At 42.6% G+C, this 20,579-nt stretch overlaps 1 protein-coding gene across 1 annotated transcript in view; it reads left to right on the top strand.

The window, feature by feature from the left end:
* The window catches only part of p3h2 (prolyl 3-hydroxylase 2), a 58,887-nt gene that overhangs the window by 29,071 nt on the left and 9,237 nt on the right, over positions 1-20,579 (top strand). The window contains exons 2-4 of the mRNA XM_070960699.1: positions 11,671-11,823; positions 12,538-12,727; positions 18,701-18,832. Of these exons, the coding sequence (XP_070816800.1) occupies positions 11,671-11,823; positions 12,538-12,727; positions 18,701-18,832 (475 nt within the window). The remainder of the gene's footprint in view (positions 1-11,670; positions 11,824-12,537; positions 12,728-18,700; positions 18,833-20,579) is intronic.

Below are 20,579 nucleotides of genomic sequence, written 5' to 3'. Positions count from 1 at the left end.
AGAAGGCGACCTTTGACCCCTGTCCCCGAGTGGCGTGCCCGTAAATGTTTCCGTCCAAGTGTGCTGTTCCTCGTAATGTTCCTCTCAGACGGGAAATCCCCTCATTTCTGGAGCTTTATGAGGAAACAAAGTGAAAGGTCTACAAAATTTTTGAAGTGGTTTGGTCTCATGTTACAGTATCTCCTCTGAGATAGTAGTGACTTCTGAGGCAAACATGTCAGAGTTAACATTTTGCTTATTTGCTTTCCTGCCAAGAGAAGCTGGAAGCAAGCAAACGTAAACAAGACTCGTTCAGACAGGTGTGTGACCTACGTGTCCAGTGTCAGCTTCAAGTTCAGCAAATCACAATGTAAAGAAAAGGTAGAAGAAGTCAAGACACGGTGGTAAACAAGCCACGACATCCGTGAAACAAACATGAAAGACTTTGGATGTAACAACAGAAATGGATGGACAATGATGAGATTGTTATGGTGCTATTATGCTGAAATTTACGCCCAAACTGAAATAAAAAGAGAAGTTCAACAAATTCAAAAATCAGATACACACTTAAGAGGGGCTGTTCTTTATGCTAAGCTAAGCTAACCTGCTGCTGGCCTTATCTTTTTATTTACAGTGAGACCTACAGCTGAAAAACATGGCTGAAACTCCCCCTGTGTGGACATGCTGTAACATTTGCAAGAAAACAAATAAGTCTGTTCCCCAAAATGTCCAGCTTGTCCCGTAAGCTTTTGCAGCACAGTAGACGTTGCTGAGGAAAAGCCTGACTGCTAGTATCTGTGGTGTCCCATGTGTGGGCTCCAGTTCCAGTCTGTATACACCTTGGATACACACACCACATCCTCAACCAAAGGCAAAGAGACAAAACACAACTGTTCGCCACATTTCAGATTTCTGGGACCAGAGAGTGAGTTTTTCCAGTCCTGAAAATGCCACCTTTATATGACTGGAAACTGGTTGAGAGTGAAATCAGAGGATCTTAGCTTAAAAATAAGATGTGGACTAACCAGGCCTGTTTTTAGAAGTCCCTGAGAGAAAAGTGTGTGTGCTTGTGTGTGTTACTGTATTTTGGGCAGAATGGAACGTGAGAGACGTGTTGGGAGGAGGGCATGAAGGCGGCAGGGGAGGAGGAAGACATTATAGGTGATTTTCCACCCCGTCTGCGCTACTTAAAACATACACACCTTGTGTTTTTGAGGTTTCCACACAAAGCTGGCCTTGTGTGTCCTGAAACTGCCCAGGAAGCGAGATCAGACATGGGAAAGAGTGTGATGGTTGACTAAGGATACAGTAGCTGGTGTGGTGTCGGGTGGCCTCAAGATAGCTCAGAGGAAAGAGTTGTGTAGTCTCTCAGTGTTTGCTCCCACAAAGCTTAACTGGGCTGTCACCGGAGATGGAGAGGATAATGGAAGCAGTCATTTCCCTCCGCAGCCAAATGATGTCAGCCACAGGGCAGACAGAGATACACATGTACAACCACCACCTCACTTCAAGTTGCCTGATCCAGATTAGCTCATAATGGCTATGAACTGTGTTTTGATAGCTGATCATGAGCGCCTGTTCCCCATTCTGGGTTCCTCATGAGGTGGTCAAGTATGTTCATTCATTCCCCCCCTCAGAGCTTACAGCTCAGGCATGCAACACTAAGCCAAGGTCAAGGCTGTCTCCTGTGCACAGTGACATTAATATTATTCTACCACTGTTTTCTTTTTGATGTACAGTCTCTGCTCTCTGCCTGCCAGGGATCTCTAAGAAAGAGCATTTTCCCAACTCGTCACGTCTCCTGTGTCTTCACAGGGCAATGAAAGAGGCTTTTTAGCAGCGACAGCGGTGAGGCTTTTTCAGGCATTCCTTTGACATGACCTTATAGGAGGAACAGGCTCTGGCCCAGGGTGGGGCGAGGACAGGCAGAAAGAGGCGACTGTGTAGTGCTGTCAGCAGGATGGAGAGATGAGAGAAAGAGGCCTGGTGTGATGGAGACAGCAAGTAAGAGAGGGAGGGAGGACATCAAGGTGGACAACTTTTACCCATGACATCACTAAGAGGAAACGCTCCCCTCACGCTCACATTTTTGTCCCCCACATTCATGTGCTTAACGTGTTCGCCATACTGCATGTATGTAATGGACACCTTGACTGGCTGGCTGGTTTCCGGACTGGCACAGCAGAAATACGAGCTACAGTCCAGGTCTTGTGTTAAAGTGTTATTTGATTTAGCAGCAGAGCAAAAACAAACCCTTGTCTGGTTCAGTTAGCAGAGATTATCACGCGACTAATTCACACCTTCAGTGTACAGTAAAGACATTATGTGGTTTGTGTGTACAGTAAGCATGTGCTGAAGCAGTTTTTTGTCCATCAATTACTGAGTTAATGAAATGAAAGAGTTAAGGGTGCGTGATGGAGAGGTTAATTTGTAGGGGCCGTAATGTTTTCCTGTCTAATTAGCGTGACACATACATCATGAGCACCGTTTGCCTCTGTATGTTTTAGTGTTGGAGCATGGGGTTGGACACGTATGCCAATGTGTGTCCAATGAAATGATTCATCCTCATGAAATCCTACCAAAGTCTGGTTGGACGGGGGAGCTACATATGCTCTTACAGTAGTGGATCTTCCAGTGTAAACACTCAAAAACAGCCATAAGTTGTTTTCCAGACTTCCAAGAATTTCTGAAGTTCCTTGAATCATCAATCAAAGTGCTCGCTGTGCGCCTTTGACATGATCCAGAGTGGAAGGAAATGGGGCGCTCGCCTCACGGGGAGGTGATCAGCCATTCACACAAACTTTCCTATTGTGAGTTCCTCATGCCAGGCTATGATGCCAGCGCCTTCCCTCAGGCGTAGCTGCTACAGCTAGAACTGGCAATAAAAAGCACATTTGTGGGCGTATGCATCTTTCCTCGCCAGTCAAATGTGATCCCAATTTTATTCCCATTTGTTAATGATTAACAAGTATTGGGAAATACTCTCATTCCTCTATCCAACCAGATGCTCATATCCAAGTGCCAGCCTCTTTAAGTGCCATATGTTTTCTCAAGCTTGAAACCCATTAATGAAATGGACCACAACAGTGGAAACCGTAAAGACCACATTGTTTATGTAGCGAATAGAAAGACTACTGTGCATTCCATGTCCATATTCCAGACATTGGTCAGATGTGTATTTCTGTTTAAAGGTAAAATATGTAACATTTTTAATTAGAGTGTCCAAAAATGACTAGATCTGTGTTATCTATTTTGTTGAGTGGTTTACTTACAATATCCCAAAAGTTTCCAACGACGTTCAAACCAAGAGAAATCTGTATTTTTGTGTGTGCAGTGCGTTTCACTTGGTTGCCTGTCAGTGATGTTGTATCTCCTTTTCCCCCCGTAGTTGCTATATCCCGTGATCCCACACTACTTTATGACATCATTGAACTTTGGGTTTTGTATTGAGCAAGTCATCATTATGGTTTACATAAATGTGTCCAAGATGTGTGTTGATATTTCAGGATTAAGGTTAATGTTTAATATTAGCTATGTTGATCAGAAATTGGTTAAATGCTAATGTTAGCTGGTAGGTAATGAGTTTAATATGTTGTTTTATCTTGAAATATGGCCAATGTCCCTCCAGATTTCCACTATCCATTATCTTTTTAGTTGCTAATCAATCTGGAAGCGGTGAAATGATAAAGTTTCCTACATTTATACAACATACAACCAGGAACACAGCGGTGCGACATTATCCTTAATGACAGCATTTGAGCTTCCCGCCCTGAGTGTGACATCAGAGGAAAATGGCCACCATGTGAATAGGGTCTGTTTGCCTGAGCTGTGGACACAGATGCTATCACTAAAGTGTTTTGATACCCAGCCCTTCTAATAAACATGCAGCCGAGCAAGAAGCAACAACCCCTTGCTCCTTCTTGTCGCATACTCAGAATCTCTTATCATAAAGTCACCTCATATTGTGTCCAAACTGCTGAAATGTTTGGCTTTGTTATGTCTTCTCCAAAAACATCTGCACTCCTAATTTGCTGCTGAACCAAAGCCAGATCATTATGTGGTTTACATGCTTGCTTGGGGGATAAATACCAAGTGGCAAATATACCTCAAAGCCTCTACCTCATGACACAAATATTGGTTTAGTGACAGTAAACTTGTTATTGGTCTGGTCAGAAAAATGATTACTGTGTATATGGAGGAGTAAATATTCTTCCCATTAAAACGTTCCCTGGACGGGTAAACAAACTCATTGCTCCTCAGACAGATGGCTGCAGTATTTAGGGTCGTACAGTGCAGTAAGGATGTCTTTCTTTGTGTTAGTTCACACTTTCACAAGTAGATTGTGAAAGTGTACGAGTAGATAGAAGCTCTTAGCAGTTAAATCTCGTCTGTCTGCCTTTCAACACAGAGCTCCACTTAAGGTTTTTTCTTTCCATCCCCTCTTTCAAGAGTTTTTACAAGCTCAAATTTAGCTGCAAACATTTTTTTTTTGGTTTGCATTTTAAGAGACGTTGCCAGAGACATGGCCTACAAATCACCTTTATCATCTGGCTGTTTATCTGTGATGACATGGAAGCACAGCTCTGCGGCATCCCCTGTAGTAATGGATAGGTTTGCTTTAGATATTGTTTGTGACAGTTCCTCCACAGCACATTCCTAAACAGCTGTATCACATCGGCCTTTCTGAAGCAGGCATGACTTCTCTCTTTCACTCCTGTTAAAACCATTTTTGGCTGAATAAGGACACTGTTATCACGCTCGCAGATGTTTCCGCTGGAATGTGTTCAGTGCAAAGTGGTGTGAGGCCACACTGTTCCATAGGTAACCAGCAATGATCAAGACTTAGCAGAGCAAATGGTTGTTTGATGTCAGATGGCTGGACTGGTATGAGTGTGTTGTTTCAGGTACCAGAGAGATGATAAAATGCAATCTAGGAAGTCCAACTGGAGTAATACATTAGTGTGTTTTAAGGCTTATCAGATGCCAAAACTCTCATTTTATCCTCTGTCTTTATGATGATGATGATGATGATGATGATGATGTAAACAATAGATTTGTCACTTTACAACCAACAGGAATGTGTATCTGTACATATCTGATTTTCGAGTGCATTGAATTATCGAATGACTTTGCAATGCCTTGCAGCAAAAGTCCATCCGTGCTCCACTGTGTCATCACCCACACTGTGTCAATGCTGGTCCTTCAGGTGGGAGTGTGCTCAAAGTTAACTAGTTCATATGACATGTGAGCCTGACTGTAGGAAGGCAAGTGTTTTATATAACTGTTCCGCATGGCCACACTCACTGACAAAAAGTCAGCCATCATAGAGAATATGGAGGTTACAGCATGCTTTCAGTATTCCTCGGAAGACAGTTATAGTGTTTCATGAGTTTGAGAGAGAAGTTCAAACCCGGAGTCCTTTCTCGCCTTTGCTCCGCTCACCAGTCGCAGCGTGAAGCAGGTGTCGGATCGTCATTTTCAGAAAGTTAAAAATAACTGTCAGACATATGTCCTGCATAAATCTGGCAATCAGTTTTGAATGGAGGGGGATTTCAGATACTTCGGTTGGAGTGTGCCACCACCTTTAGGCCCACGCTTGGAGGTCTGCAGGACACTCTCCTCACTGCATGTGGACTTCTTCTCATTGCAGCTGTTCTCTTGTCCAGAGTTAACTTCAACACTAACCTTTGTCTACTCCGCTAGAGTTTCCTATCCTCATGGGAGCTCTATAAACTCTTTCAAACAGCTTGTCTCGAGAGTATTCAGGACTGCGGTTGCCAGGTTTGACCACAAGTTTACCACTTGTTTCCAGCTCCTCTCTCATTTTTTGGGTGGTAGCTCTGCCTCTGACCAGCCATCTGTGTAACTGTCTCCTGGCTTTTTTGAAGCAACATGATACGTGCTTTTTGTCACAACATCATCTCTGAGTCTGTGGCGCCAGCCCAAGCCTATTTACATACCTGTGAATCCTGCAGGAGGCCCAGAGGAGAAAAGCATGCAAAAGTACATTTGGCTTGGCACTACGTGGTGCCCACATCAAGAGCACTTCTCTCAGAGTGGCAGGGCGGTCCAGCAGCTCTAACACAGGTTACTCTTTAGTGAGGAGGGCAAACGGAGGGCTTAGACTGAGTGGTAGTTGTTCACCTCTACAGGTGCCCCTTTGATATTCATGTGAGAGGAAAAATGTACTCATGCAGTACAAGATGTACACTTCTGAATGTGTCCAAAGATTTTCTTTTAATGGCAGGGTTTTAGTGGTGCTGTGATTTTAAGTCTTGTACAGTTCAAAGTCAGAATGAAGCCATAAAGTTCAGATTGAATATTTCTTGTTGTTTAGTGCTTTAGCTCGTCAACATTTTTCAGGGTCTGTATCTGGAGCAAAATGACTTGAGAGCAATTTAACATGCAACATGCGAGAGTTAGCTAAATGCTGTGGTTGAATTTGTGTAATTTACAGTGTCAAATAATTTGATAAGAACTGTGCAATGAACATATCCTTGTAAAGGAATAATTAAACATTTGAGAAAATAGACTCACTCACTTCATGTTATGTATGAAGGTACCAGCAGCCGGTTAGCCTGCCCTTCAATTCCTTTTAAATCTCTGATTGTATTTGCACCATTTTGGACAATAGACAAAATAATCAGGACTGTTTTACAGTAAAACATGATTCGATTTTTACTGTGCAGGCTGCACGGTGGCGCAGCAGGTAGTGCGCGTGCCTCACAGCAACAAGGTTGCAGGTTCGATTCCCGGGTCGGGCCTTTCTGTGTGAAGTTAGCATGTTCTTCCCGTGCATGCATGGGTACTCCGGCTTCCTCCCACAGACCAAAAACATGCTCATTAGGTTGATTGGTGACTCTAAATTGCCCCTAGGTGTGAGTGTGAGTGTGAATGGTTGTGTGTATGTGCCCTGCGATCGGCTGGCGACCGGTCCAGGGTGTACCCTGCCTCTCGCCCGTTGACAGCCGAGATAGGCTCCGGCCCCCCCCCGCTACCCTGAAAGGGATAAACGGCATAGAAAATGGATGGATGGATTTTTACTGCAGTTTTTAATCTAGCCAAAAACAAATCATCTTGATTTTTCTGATTATTAACCACAAACAGTTTCTCAACTCATTTTCCAGAAAATGCTGAATATCCCAAAATAGATTGATTTCATCCATAGTGTCCACTCCTAGTGAAAGAAGTAGCACAAAGGTTTTCACAGAACATGACTGACTTTCTTTGTTTGGGTCGAGCCATTCTGATTTACCCATGTGTGGCTCTTTCCAGGCTGCATTGTTTTCCATTACACCATTCAGTATAATGGCAAGCTCACTTTAAACCCATGACTGATTTCTGCTCTGTCATCCTGAGGGGATGTTTTATCCTTTCACTCTGCTCAGTTTGATATATGAGCATGTGTTTTCATTTTCCGAACCTCCAAGCTTGGACCCTTTTGGGTTTTTGACAGTTTGATACAGAGCTCGGACTCCCAGAAATCCTCCATGTTGACTTATCTGTGTCCATAAAGTAATCGTGACCGTCTCATGTGCGCAAGCTCAGGTGCTGTTAAATATGATTGTAAATCCATTATCACCCGAGTGTGAGTCTTTTTTCTTCTGACCTCTCTGTTCCACATAACTCCTGGATAGGATGCTTGTTTTTTTTACTATCAAATGTAAATTTAAGGCTTTGGGCCCAGTTCATTTTATATTTGTGTTCCTTTTAAATGAAGCGTTGTTCCTAAATCATAACTTTAACACAATGGTTTCACAATATTGCTTTATTTCTTAGAACTGTTAACCTTGACGCTGGGCCTCCCATGCTCATGAAGGCTTCCCCAGGTTCTGGGATATCAAGTCCCCGGACAGTGGATCTGGCAGTGGCTGACCACAGCTGTGTTTGTGCTGGGATGATGTACTGGAGTAATTCCACCCTTCCTCCAGCCGACCCCCTGGCCTGAACCGAGCCGTCCTTGAGGGGCTGAGGGTGGCCGGGGCAAGAGGAGGTGGGGTCAGGTGACAAACACCTCTTCCCTCCTTTGTACACACATCCTGTGTGATCTTTACAGTGTAGTCTCCGTGAACCTGGAAGAAACATCTCACAGATAATGATCAAACCCAGTAAAGCCAAGCTGACATTGGTGTCTTTAAGGAGGAAGTGCTCCCTGAAATATCTCGGGGCGACTTTGTGAGGGATGCAGCAGCGGGCACATGATAGAGCTTGGCTGTGTGCTGGAGGTTGTGCCATCAGTTAGGAAAACCCCCAGATACACTTACGCTGATTTCATCAGTGTTTAATGCACTTCATGTTTTGCAGTGTTGCAACTGAGTTTTTGTTGTACTCAGGTTTCCCACTGTGCAGTCTGTTTCTACCTTACTTGACCGTGATGTCCATTTACATATGTCATAAGAGCTCTTTTGACTCGTTGCATTAACTCGACTGTGCATGTAAGTGCAGTTAGTTGTTCTGTTGATTTTCTGTCATGAGTTTCTTCCAAAATTTTCGAGACCTCAAAACCCAGTGACTGCTGTTGGCGTAAGAACCCTGAAAATTGTTCTATGTTTAACATCAGTTGTAGCTGCACTGGAAATAAAAAGCAAGGCATTTCATTTTCCATGCGAATAAGAGTCACCGCAAATCAACATGACTGATCCTTGAATTCCCACTCCAGCTATTTCATGCACATCAGCAGGGATTTTGCGTTCAAGACACAAAACCTTTGATGCATTATTCTCAGAGGGAATGTATCCATTAACATCCGTATTTGGCAAGTAAATTGTAGGCTTTTTACTGTGAGCTCTGGCTTTGCTCTCTCTTCAGTTGTTACACACAGTGAGCTAATATAAGGCCTCATATGTGCCACTCACCTACGCCAGCACTCCCTCTCCCTTGTTGGTTGGTCGGTCAAGCTGTGGTGGCTCCAGCCAGGTGATCTGACCAGGAATGCACTCGACGCCACCTCAGTCTTTGGCCTTTCAGGGGTAACCAAGCATGTCCAGCTGGGCTTTTCTTCTTCTGCCTCTTCTGCTGCCACATGAAAGAGATCCGATTCAGTCTGACAGGGGAGTCGTTCTTAAGAACGAAGTGGGATGCTTATGGAGGAAAAAAAAAAAAATTCTGCTTCTTCTATCAGAGCAGTTCACTTTGTGCTTAATGATTTATTGTGCAGACTTTGTGGAAATTGTTTGCCTCCCCCATAGAAAGCACAAAGTGTTTTGTTTTTGTATCTACGTGGGTCCTTCTGCTCTTGAACTATGCAGCATTTCTTGGATGAATGTGGGAATTACTGAGCTTTATCTTGCTAATTTAACCCATGAAAACAAAGCGGGAAGTTCACATTTTTTCATTGTAACAGATGTCTTTCCTGGCAAACATGAACCAGCGCTGAGTGGCAAAGGGGCGTGGGGTTAAGCAGCTTTCTCAGCCAGTTGTGTTTTTGGCAGCTGGGCCAGACTGACCTTCACTGTCAGGGAAGGAGCTGTGAAACGCTGGGATCTGCTTTACGTTTGCACCTGTTGGGAACATGAAGGATTTAAACAAATGCAGTCAGACGTCTCGGCAAGACTGACTGAGTCAGTGTTGCTGCAGTCCTCTGCAAGAGAGCAGCTCTAACCTCGTCTGCTCTCACCTCTCTGTATCTGTTTTTCTCAGCACGTCATCCACCTTCTGTTTCCTGCTTAACTCCCACTCTCTCTCTCTTAGTTTCTACTCAGTTGACTCACTGTCAAACACAACATAGCTCCACTTTTAGAATTTTTAATGCTTTCTGATATTACGCTTTGTTAGTCAGTACTGTGTGCCACTCAGAATTAATGGAAAGAGTGAACTGACATGCAGCAAAGGTCACATGGCAGCATATACCTTCAACTGTTTATCTCCTAGAGGGTAAGAACTGGCTGTGTTGAGTTCATGGGCCTGTGCAGTGAACCAAACTCGTAGAGGGCTATTATGCAAGGTGTTGTGTTCCTGTGGGACTATAGAGGGGAGAAACCTAACCCTCGCTGAGTCTGGAGCATGATTAGGATCTTATCCTATGGAGATCAGACATGTTCTGATGGTTGAGTTCTTCCAAAATGACGTCTAAATCTACAAGATTTGCACCAGACATCTGGGATCTCCTCTGAATTGAGCTTTGTGTTTTTTTACCCATCCACAACAGTTGTGTGTTGAGTAATATCAGAGAGTAGATGTCTGCATACCTCTGGCCTTCCTCTTATTCAGTACTCGAGTCTTTCTTGTGGACCTGATCCTCTGCGGTGAACTTTGATGTTAAAGGAAAGCATCTTAACTGATGGACTGCATAGTGTGATGCAGTCATGGTGGCAAAAGGGAATATTTTTCCTGCTTCACCTGTGCTGCCTTGACACAGCAACTGACAGAGGTGATGACTACTGGGGGGATAAATCCATTGAATGTGGTAGTGCTGTTTAATTATGAACTTGTTTTAAAATAATTCTGGAACCTGGGAATTAATTTTTAATGCGCTGTTGACAACATAAATGATAGGTTTGATGAGAAGATTTCCTGTATGATTGTCAGACAGATCCTGGCAAGTTCTGCCAAATCCCATCCCAAGCTGAAACTACATCAAAGAAAATTAATCTGCAGCAATTTCGATTCATAACATTTGGAACATTATTCACTGGCTCCAGCTTCTCCAATGAGAGAATTTACAGCTTGTTTTTGCTTCACATCACTGTAAACTGAATATCTTTCAGACATATTGTACTGTTTTCTGACCTTTTATTGACTCAACAAATAATCCGTTGAGAAAATAATGCAGATTAATTCATAAATGCAAGTTAAAACATGCATGTAACCCTTTCAGAATTGATTTGTATTAAATAAGGCACAATAAGCTCTCCTGCACTTCTTATCTGTCTCTGTGTACTACTGTTGCACTCATATGTGCAAATTAAAAATTCCATGCGTAGTGTATATATCAACTTTGAAACATGAATCATCTTTAACCATAACAGTTTATAAAATGTGCTTTTTCTGCTTGGGTTCGTTTATCCGTAAACCAGCTGCCAATGCTGACATAAAACAGCTGCTGTCTTTCATCCTCTTGATCTTGAAGTCATTCACGCTGGACGTGGTCTGCGCCATATCAGCATCACTCATTAACATGCTCTTCCTTGCCAATCAGTGTTTCCCTTATCTAATATGCAACTATCAACATTAAACTGCCTTTTCTAATGTGTTTATGTAAGATATGTTTCCCTAGAAGAGGATGGGACAACTGTTGGTGGTTAAAGTATTTAAATGTTTTACTCCCAGCATCCATTGAGCTCATGTGCTCTGAGTGCAGAGACCTCATCCATCATATTAGCTGTAATAATGATACTGTAGTTCTCTCTAATGACAGGATGTGGATGGGAACAGCGCGTCTCTGTAAATCTGCTCAGTTCTTCTCTGCTCAGATGAATCAAATTCATAAATATTACTTATTCCAAGTGATTTCCAAACGAGTTCCAAGAATATATATTTTTGGAGGGGGCTGAATGAGCTCTTGTGTTTTGGCCCTTCGTCTGCTCCTCATCTGTTTTTCCTTACCTTCTAAGATTCAGAGTAACATTTGAACTTTGTTTATTTTTTAAGGAACTTTTAATGCTGAGGACCCGTCCATCTATTTCTGTTTTAATGCACAGGTTTCTGTTTTTATAACTTTAATAACGTCTCTCTTTCCTTCTCTCTGTTCAGTTGAAGCAGCCGGACAAGGCAGCGGCAGCGGCTCACACATACTTCCAGGCCAACCCGGAACACGTGGAGATGGGTCAGAACCTGGAGCAGTACAAAGACCTGGAGGGCGTGAAGGAGGACCACTTTGTGGACCGAGAAGCCCGGCCTCACCAGGTAAGCCAGCATACCTCAATATATGAGTTTGGATGTTGTTTGGTTGTTTCTGAATAGTTTTACCTCTTTCCTGTTTCATGCTCCTGCCTGAGCTCGTCTTTCTTTCAGCCATCTTTTTTCAGTCTTCAGTCAGTACTACTTTGCTTCTTTCCTAAGAGGGAAAATTGAAGCTGTTGTCACTGTACGAAGAGGCATTTTTGTTAATGGCCCTTGCAGTTTAATGACTGGAAAGTCATTTAGGCCTTTTAGTGCTGGTTTGTGGTGAAGCCCTGAATGCCAAACAGTCTTGGATCCTTTGTGTGCTGATTCATTCACAGTTTTTCACCCTCTCTCGTTCCCCTCCCTGCTCGTCCGTTCTCTCTTTATCTTAAGAGCACAAGTTCCTACACGACCTTCTGGGCGAAGCTGCTTACTCAGAAGTCAGACTGCCGTAAACTGTCATTCATGCCAATTCATACCTCAACGAGACTTAAAGCATGACTGATGATTTTAGGCTACTGTGCCTCTGTGGCTTTACTCCACTTATCATCACTTAGCTCTGCACTGTTAGTGTACTTAACATTTGTGCCAAGGTTTTTTTGTGTGTTTCTTTGCTTTAACTCCAACTATAAAAATGAATAACAAACTTTTGCTTATATACTCAGCACCAAAAGTCTTAATCGCTCATCCCATCATTCCTCTGTCTCTCGATCCTCGGCCTCTCCTCCATCACAGCGCTCCTTCACAGCAGCCGTGAGGTTGTATGACAAAAGCGACTACGAGGGGGCCATCGCTCTGTTTGAGGAGGCTCTGGTGGAGTACTTCAGAGCAGACGTGGAGTGTCGGGCCCTGTGTCAGTGGCCACAGAGGTTTGAGGGTTACGACTACCTCCGCTACCGTTACAGCCTCCATGAAGTCATATCAGGTAAGAGCCAACATCTGGATGTATTTGGATGGACAGGATGTGGATTTTGGATATGATTTGTTGGGGTAATCCGCTGTATATATTCTTTACATGTGGCAGAATCAGAGAAATAATTAACTATTTATGCTGTACATTTTTAATTTGAACCATGACTTTTGTTGTCCAGGTTGTGTTTTAAATTGTTTACACACTCTTTGTATGATGTGGAAATAACAGCTGGCACTAATTTAGAAACCTGTGTACATACAATGACAGAACATAACAGCATATTTCAGTGCTACGATGTCTTTGTGACCACCTGCACGTTGAGATTGGACTCTTGCTCCGATGTTTAGATCCTCCGCCTTCTGAGAAACCCTGCCTGCCTTGTTGACTTGTAAACACCACTTTGATTAGTTAATTTTTGCACACACAACCTCTCCATCAGTGGTTTCACAGATCAAGCCTCAGAGGTCCATTAGTCTCAGATGAGAGGAATGAGAGTGTTTATTTGGTGTGTGGAGCATTTTATCAACCTGTCGTGACTGTTCCACCAACGCGTCTGACTGTCCTGCGTGGCCCTGAGCCCGGGCTGGGACGTGCTGTGCTGAGAGAGCCTGAGGAGGCTTAGACGAGGCCAAACAACACAGCGGTTTGGCACTGGATGGAGGGTGACACGGGGTCAAAGGTCAGACGAGGGACGTCAGTCATGTTACTGTAGGTTCCTCAAGTTATTTCCATAACCGTAATGGTGACACACATTGGAAAACAGTAATGGAGTGTCAGTAAATTTATTCCAGTACTGTATATTTGTGGTGCTTGTTGTCCACCACAATTCAGAGGGAAGTATTGCACTTTTTAATTAACTATAATTATTTATTTTAGATTGTTTGACAGCTTTATTTACTTCACAAAATAAGGTTTTTGCACACAAAGTGTACAAATTCAGCTGAAATGCTTTCACTTCAATGTATGAGAAATAATAACTTCATATGTATTACTACAACAATCACGGAGACATTTTTCTGTCTTTACTTTACTTTCTGTATTTTAGTTATAGTAACCCCCCAGAGCGACACTGTCATTCCCTCTCCATCTGCCTCTCTCTACTGTCCACCTTTGAAAGCAGGCCCATAAATACTTAAAAAAAAAAAGAAATACTGACTGCTGAAGTCAAGTTTCAAATTATTTTATCAATATTTGTATTATATCGGTTGCCAAGCTTTCCCTGGCAGGCCACATGTTGAAAAACAGAGATTTATATGTTAGTGCGTTGGCTTGAATCTCTTGGAAGTAGAGAGGTGTAAATAATGTCTAGGCTTCAGAGCAGATTCATAAGTACAAATCAGAGCAGGGTGCATACAGCAAGCAAGGCACATAGACATCAGGCCCCCTGCACAGATTTGGCAAGACGTTTTCCTACAAAAATTCCTGATTTTATTTTTTATTTTTTTCATTTTTGGATGGTTTACCACAGCACCGAGCTCTCAGGCCACATCGTACAACCCTGATCCCAAAGAAATGTTGGGATAATGTGTAAAATGTAAAATAAAACGGAACACAATCGTTTGCAAATGAACTGTGTTCATTCAACGGTTTTATGAAACATTCCAGAGCCCATGTAGTAACATCCTTTATACAGTCATGTGTTCACAGAGTGGTGAACCTCCCTCCATCCGCACTTGTGAATGACTGAGCCTTTCCATACCCAATCATGACACTCTCACCTGTTACCAATGAGCCTGTTTACCTGTGGAATGATCCAAACAGGTGTTTTTGTTTCTTTTGTTGCTCCTGAACCAACTGGTTTGAAATGTGTCAAAAAGGGTTAGCAAGGCATTACATTCAGTTTTACTTATGTTTTACACAGGTGTCTCTGACTTTTTGGAATCAGGGTTGTATAACATTATGGACCCCTGGGGGTCAGTGAAGCCTACTTACTGTATGATGCCATTAAAATGTGTTGAGCCATGATGTAGAAGACTCATGGCACAGACCACAGCCTGCTGATTTTGGAAGTTTTTAGCTTGCACTGTATATTTTAGCAAACTGTCTACACTTAATAACAAAGGAAAATCAACTCTCCAGAAATCAGTACATTGAATTATTGCACACGGCTTCTTAAATAAATGAAATGATGAAAAAATAACAGTAAGAAATAACTGAAAGGAAAGTCCGCCCGGGCCCTTGTTACTGCTGATGTATTGATGTTCTGCGCTGCTGTAAAGTGAGCGCTGCGCTGGTTTGGGTTCCACTCGTAGGATTTGGTAGACATGCTCTGTTACCATCTCTGACAGCGCAGAAAAACAGTCTGAACCAGGGCCAGGAGAGCAGCCTGAGCGTACCTGGAACTCCACGGGCTCACTGCGAGTAGTTGGTGTTCTTCTTCTGCTGCTGCTGCTTGTTGTTGTTGTTGTTCTTCTTCTTCTTCTGCTTCTTCTTCTTCATCTTGTTCTTCTTCTTCATCTTCTTCTTCTTCGTGTTCTTCTCTTGCTTCTTCGTTTTCTCAACTTTTCTTGGCATGTTTTCATGAAGGAACATTCTGGTATTTTTATGGGTATTTTTTTTTTTTTTTATGTTTTTTTTTATGTTATTCTTGTTTGGGATTCCAGTTGGAAATAAGTTTTTTTAGTTCAGTCCAGTCTCTGTTTCTCTAAATTAATGTAATAATAAATCATTTAAATGTATTAATTGTGCTGCACAGTGGCGCAGCAGGTAGTGCACATGCCTCACAGCAACAAGGTTGCCGGTTTGATTCCCAGGTCAGGCCTTTCTGTGTGAAGTTTGCATGTTCTTCCCTTGGGTTCTCTCCGGGCACTCCGGCTTTCTCCCACAGACCAAAAACATGCTCATTAGGTTAATTGATGACTCTAAAATTGCCCTTAGGTGTGAGTGTGTGTGTGTGTGTGTGTGTGTGTGTGTGTGTGTGTGTGTGTGTGTGTGTGTGTGTGTGTGTGTGTGTGTGTGTGTGAATGGTTGTTTGTTTGTGCCCTGCGATCAACTGGCAACCGGTCCAGGGTGTACCCCGCTCCAGCCCCCCCGGCAACCCCGAAAGGGATAGGCGGTATAGAAAATGGATAGATGGATAGATGGATGGATGGATGTATTAATTGTGCTAATAAAACACTACATATTGCCATTTAATTTTTTGTATTTTATTTTTTTAATATTGTGAGAATGTGGTTCATACATATTGAAAGTCTCTGAATAAAGCAAACTGTTAAAAAAAAAAACAAGTTTCCGGTTCAGAAGCTTCCTCAAATGAGATTTGACTGTTGGCTGCTTCATATTAAAACCATTTGGCAGGTGACTCTTAAAATTCAAGTTTAAATTCAGGTTTTGGAGCTTTCTGCTAGCACGTGAACTCAACACCTGGCAACCTTTTCAGCAACAGTCCGTGCTTTCAGGTTCATTTCAGTACGTTTTGTACTGTAAACAATAATGTATATTTGACCAACTGTGTACTGTTTGATTTATTTTGAGGAACACGCACGTTAATTTCCTGAGGAAATAAATCAAAACTGATGTGAGGGTGCTCTCTGTGCAGTGAACAGGACAGAGCAGTTCAGCAACAGAGGTCACTGTGAGACGGCTCAGCTCATCAAACTGGAGCCTCATGTTATTTCCTCATCAAGCATTTCTCACACAGTTTTAATGAGCTTCATTACCAACCTCACATTTTGTCTACTGTGTTCCTATTGTATGTTGTTTACAGCGTGGTGTGCTGCCAACAGGAGTCTGAGGGCTTTAACTGTCATCCTGCATCAGGCGTGTTTGATGTGGAAGGATGTGTGTATCCACAGCAAAACTCTTGCACCAGATCACAATTACGCGATTATACTGTTACGCATATACACCAGCTTTGGTCAGTGGTGCTTTTGTTGACAGGAACTGGGCCTTTTCTCTGGAAATTGAGGTGAGTTTTGTGCAGTAGCCGCAGCTTAATTGCTGACAAGTGTGCTTTGTCTCAAATATGCATGGCCCGGTTGCATAAACACAGAAAAGACGGCTAATTAGTTTTGGCCGTGCTTTGTTTTAGTTACAATCAGAGGATTTTTTTCCATAGCACCACTATAGGAGAGCCTGTGATTATGATGTTTATTTGTGTTAAGAGTATGCCATTTTTGAGTGTAATATAATCTTTTATGTTAGTTTAATACAAGAGAAAGGATCTCATGGAATTACTTCCTCATATAGTGGTTTTGGTTTCTTTTGACCCAGAAACTGCATCCCTGATGATTCTGATTCTGGACTAATACTTCAGATCTCTGCTCCTCTGAGACTCTGGAAGAGATTGAAACAGACTGTGCTGTCTGAGTGTGAGGAAAGTAGTGCTGCAGCTGCTCGAGAGTGACCTCACTGTACATTCACGCTCTCAACACACACACACACACACACACACACACACACACACACACACACGCACGCACGCACATGCCCTGCTGGCTCGACATAAGGAAATGATATGTAGCACCCTGTGAAATCTGTCTTCCCTGGAGGATCAACAAACAACAGAGATTCATCACCACCGCAGGAGCAACAAAGGCATGAGAGCACTGTACTGCTGAAAAGGGGACATTTATTTGATGTACTTCACAGGGAACGACATCATGTTGGACTGGTTGCATTTGATTGGTTACAGCTCATCAACTCATTCCAATGTTCTTTTTTTTTCTTTTTCTCACATAAATTCATATTCAGATAAATCTTAAACTGGACAAGAGGGAACAAGAGACATTTAACAACACTGCTGCACTTTAAGAAAAGTTTTCAACATCTGCTTCATATACAGGTTTTGTTATTTTTAGCACTGGGATGCATTATGAAATGCTCTCATGATCAATGGGCATCCGTACATTGAACAAAACTTAAGTGGCTGTAGCTTTGATCTCCATATATCAGCTGCTGTTGATCTCCATTAGACCGCCTGTAATGCTGACAAGTCATCATTCTTTTAGCTGGTTGTCAAGTGTGTAATAAATCAGAGAGGTCCTTTAACCCAAAGCTGATATCACACCAGTGATCTCAGCAGAGTTAATGGCGGTGGACATGAGATCATTCTCTAATACTGACTGTGTTGCACTGATGCGTTAAATTTACACCAGACCACACAGAGCCTTTTAACTGAGTCAAGAGGCGCAGCGCTATGGTCATATAATAAACTGTAGGGGAAACACTCTGTAATGGGAACTGGTGGCCAGTGTTTGTTTGATAAACAATGGTTTACTGGTTTGAACTATGTGGGACTGACCAAAGCATTGTTTTACATACAATCAACCAATACAGAAGGTTTTCTGTGCACAGGACAGAGTAGACAGGAAGAGGGACCCCTCCTCTGTGGCTCTACCTGAGGTTTCTTCCTTTTTTGTGGTGGATTTTTTCCTTTTCTGAATCAAAGGTCAGAGGATGAAGAGAGTCGTGTGTCGTGCAGATTGGAAAACCCTTTAAGGCAAATTTGTGGTTTTGGCCTAGATAAATATAATTGACTTCACTTGATTTCATATGAGGTAACCGTTTAGAAACTCTTCCAAAATGATTTCAGATGCAGATATGCAATTCTTATTATTTCTAAGAATGTATGATGAAATGTTTTAGGACCACATTAGAGCTTTTTTAATGTTTGTTTGCGGTTCTGAAATACTGTGACTTTATTTATGTTAATCCAGTGCACTGACCCTTATAACATTTTGGAGTGATAAGTTCCTTCAGAAGTTTCATCTTGAGAGTTGCAGTATATTTGTTTTAATCATGATTATTACGTGTTGGTTTACTGCAGGTGTTGTATGTTTGACCATATTCTTGCCAAGAAAAATGAAACTGCATTCCAGTTCCATTTTGCAAGTTTTAAAGCTGCAGAAAACATTCCAGGATTAACAAACTTTTCTCTGTTTATATTGCTGATTGGGGGGCTGTATCCTTAAACCACACTAAGACTTAAACTGTTTATGCCAAATTTAAGAAGTGGTTGATGATCTGAAACCATTTTTGTTGCAGATCACTTCACTCAGGTGCTGCACTGTGAACATGAGTGTGTTCGAGACCTCGCCACCCGGCCGGGTCGCCTCTCGCCCATGGAGAACTACCTGCCGCTGCACTACGACTACCTGCAGTTTGCCTACTTCCAGGGTAAGTTGTTGACTGTGTGGCGCGGGGAGCAAAACCTTTGCCTAACATGACCTTGAGCTGAGTTCGCTCGGTGGAATTATAAACAAAGGAGATGGATACGGCCATAAATCATACACACACATACACACACACACACACACACACACACACACACACACACACACACACACACACACACACACACACACACACACACACACACCTACACACAGACAGGTCGATCAACAGATGACCACGCCCTGTCTGCAGGTTCACATCTCACAAGTATTAATGACATTATCTGCCATGTGTTTGTGTGCCTGCCTGCCTGGCGAATCTTTGTATCAGTGTATCCAGTCTGATGTCAGGCTCTCAGGTGTGTGTGTGTGTGTGTGCGTGTGTGTGTGTATGAATAAATGGATAGCCTTGAATCTTCTGTTGTTGATGAAGCAGTGAAAAGCTCTTCTAATCGAGGGTGTGGCCATGACACTGGAGCCTATAAAGCTAGTTGGGAAAGACAATGTGCTGAATGGTTGTGAGCTCACCAGATTATACTAAATGACCCATAAGCATGTGGCTCTAATAAAGCGAAGTGGATCACTGGGTCTGTGCAAACCCAGTGTGAGAGCAGGCTTTGATTCCTAACAGTCACCGATGGGTGTGTTTGTAAGTCTGTGGAAACCACTAAACCTTTTTTTAACTTTGTAAAAAGTGTCTTTGTGAATCAGTTTGTCTACTGTATTGTATGTTTGGATACGGCTAAGAGTTTAGTCTGTATCACTGCTTATGAAACGTTTAATCTTCTTCAGTTTTTTTGTTTGTTTTTTTAGTTATATTCTCACTTTATTCATTTATATGTGTGCAGTTTTCTTTATTAAAGGTCCAGTATGTAGGACAATCTGTTGTCAGAAATGGAATACAACAATCATAAGTGTGTTTTCATTAGTGTATAATCACCTGAAAAGAAGAATTGTTGTGTTTTCATGACCTTAGAATGAGCTCTGTATCTCTTCAGAGGGAGCAGGTCCTCTTCTGCAGAGTGCACTATGTTGCACCGCCACGTTTCTCCAGTAGCTCAGAGTGGACAAACTGGCTCTAGAGAGCCTGAAGGCCATTATAGGTTCTCCTGCACGACTGGAAAAGGAGGGTTTAGGGGAGGGGTACTTAGTTGCACCAAATGCTACACACTAGTCCCTCAAGGTTCAATCAATCTTCGCGCCATGTTTGATTGAGTGTGCTGTAAGCAGGTTAGCCTTCCTCTGTTGCATTTCCAGCACAATTAGTCAATACACACATCATTGCGAATTGAACTCAGGTTACATTCAGATGTATTTTCTTACCACCCTTAATATTAAAAAGACATGTTGAATAAGCACTCATTAAATCACTTTTGTGTCATCCTCCTCAACTTCAAAACCAGACCGCTAACACTGAGCCATGCTCATTTACAGCAAAGTTACTCAGGTTGTTTATTTTAGCGTGCATGACAGACAGCAGGATTTTCACACCTGCCTTTTTAAGTACCTGCATTCCTACTGTCAAAATCAGAAGTCTGTGTCAGTTACCTCTTGCCACACGTCAGTAATCTGAGTCCTCTAACACCCAGCAGCACTCTGGCCTGCTATGTTCTTAGCGGCTCCACTCCACACTGCCGCAGTGGACGTTTGCCATCACTCAGCAGTCGCTCGTTGTACTTGAGCTGCTTAAGTTTCCTAAATAAATCCACAGTGACGTTTTACTGTTTGACTGAGCTCAAATCTCCAGACTC

The sequence above is a fragment of the Chaetodon trifascialis genome, chromosome 4 (assembly GCF_039877785.1).
Source record: "Chaetodon trifascialis isolate fChaTrf1 chromosome 4, fChaTrf1.hap1, whole genome shotgun sequence".
Classification (NCBI taxonomy): Eukaryota; Metazoa; Chordata; class Actinopteri; order Chaetodontiformes; family Chaetodontidae; genus Chaetodon; species Chaetodon trifascialis.
Note: the sequence above shows the minus strand (reverse complement) of the source record. Positions and strands in the feature narration are given on the sequence as shown.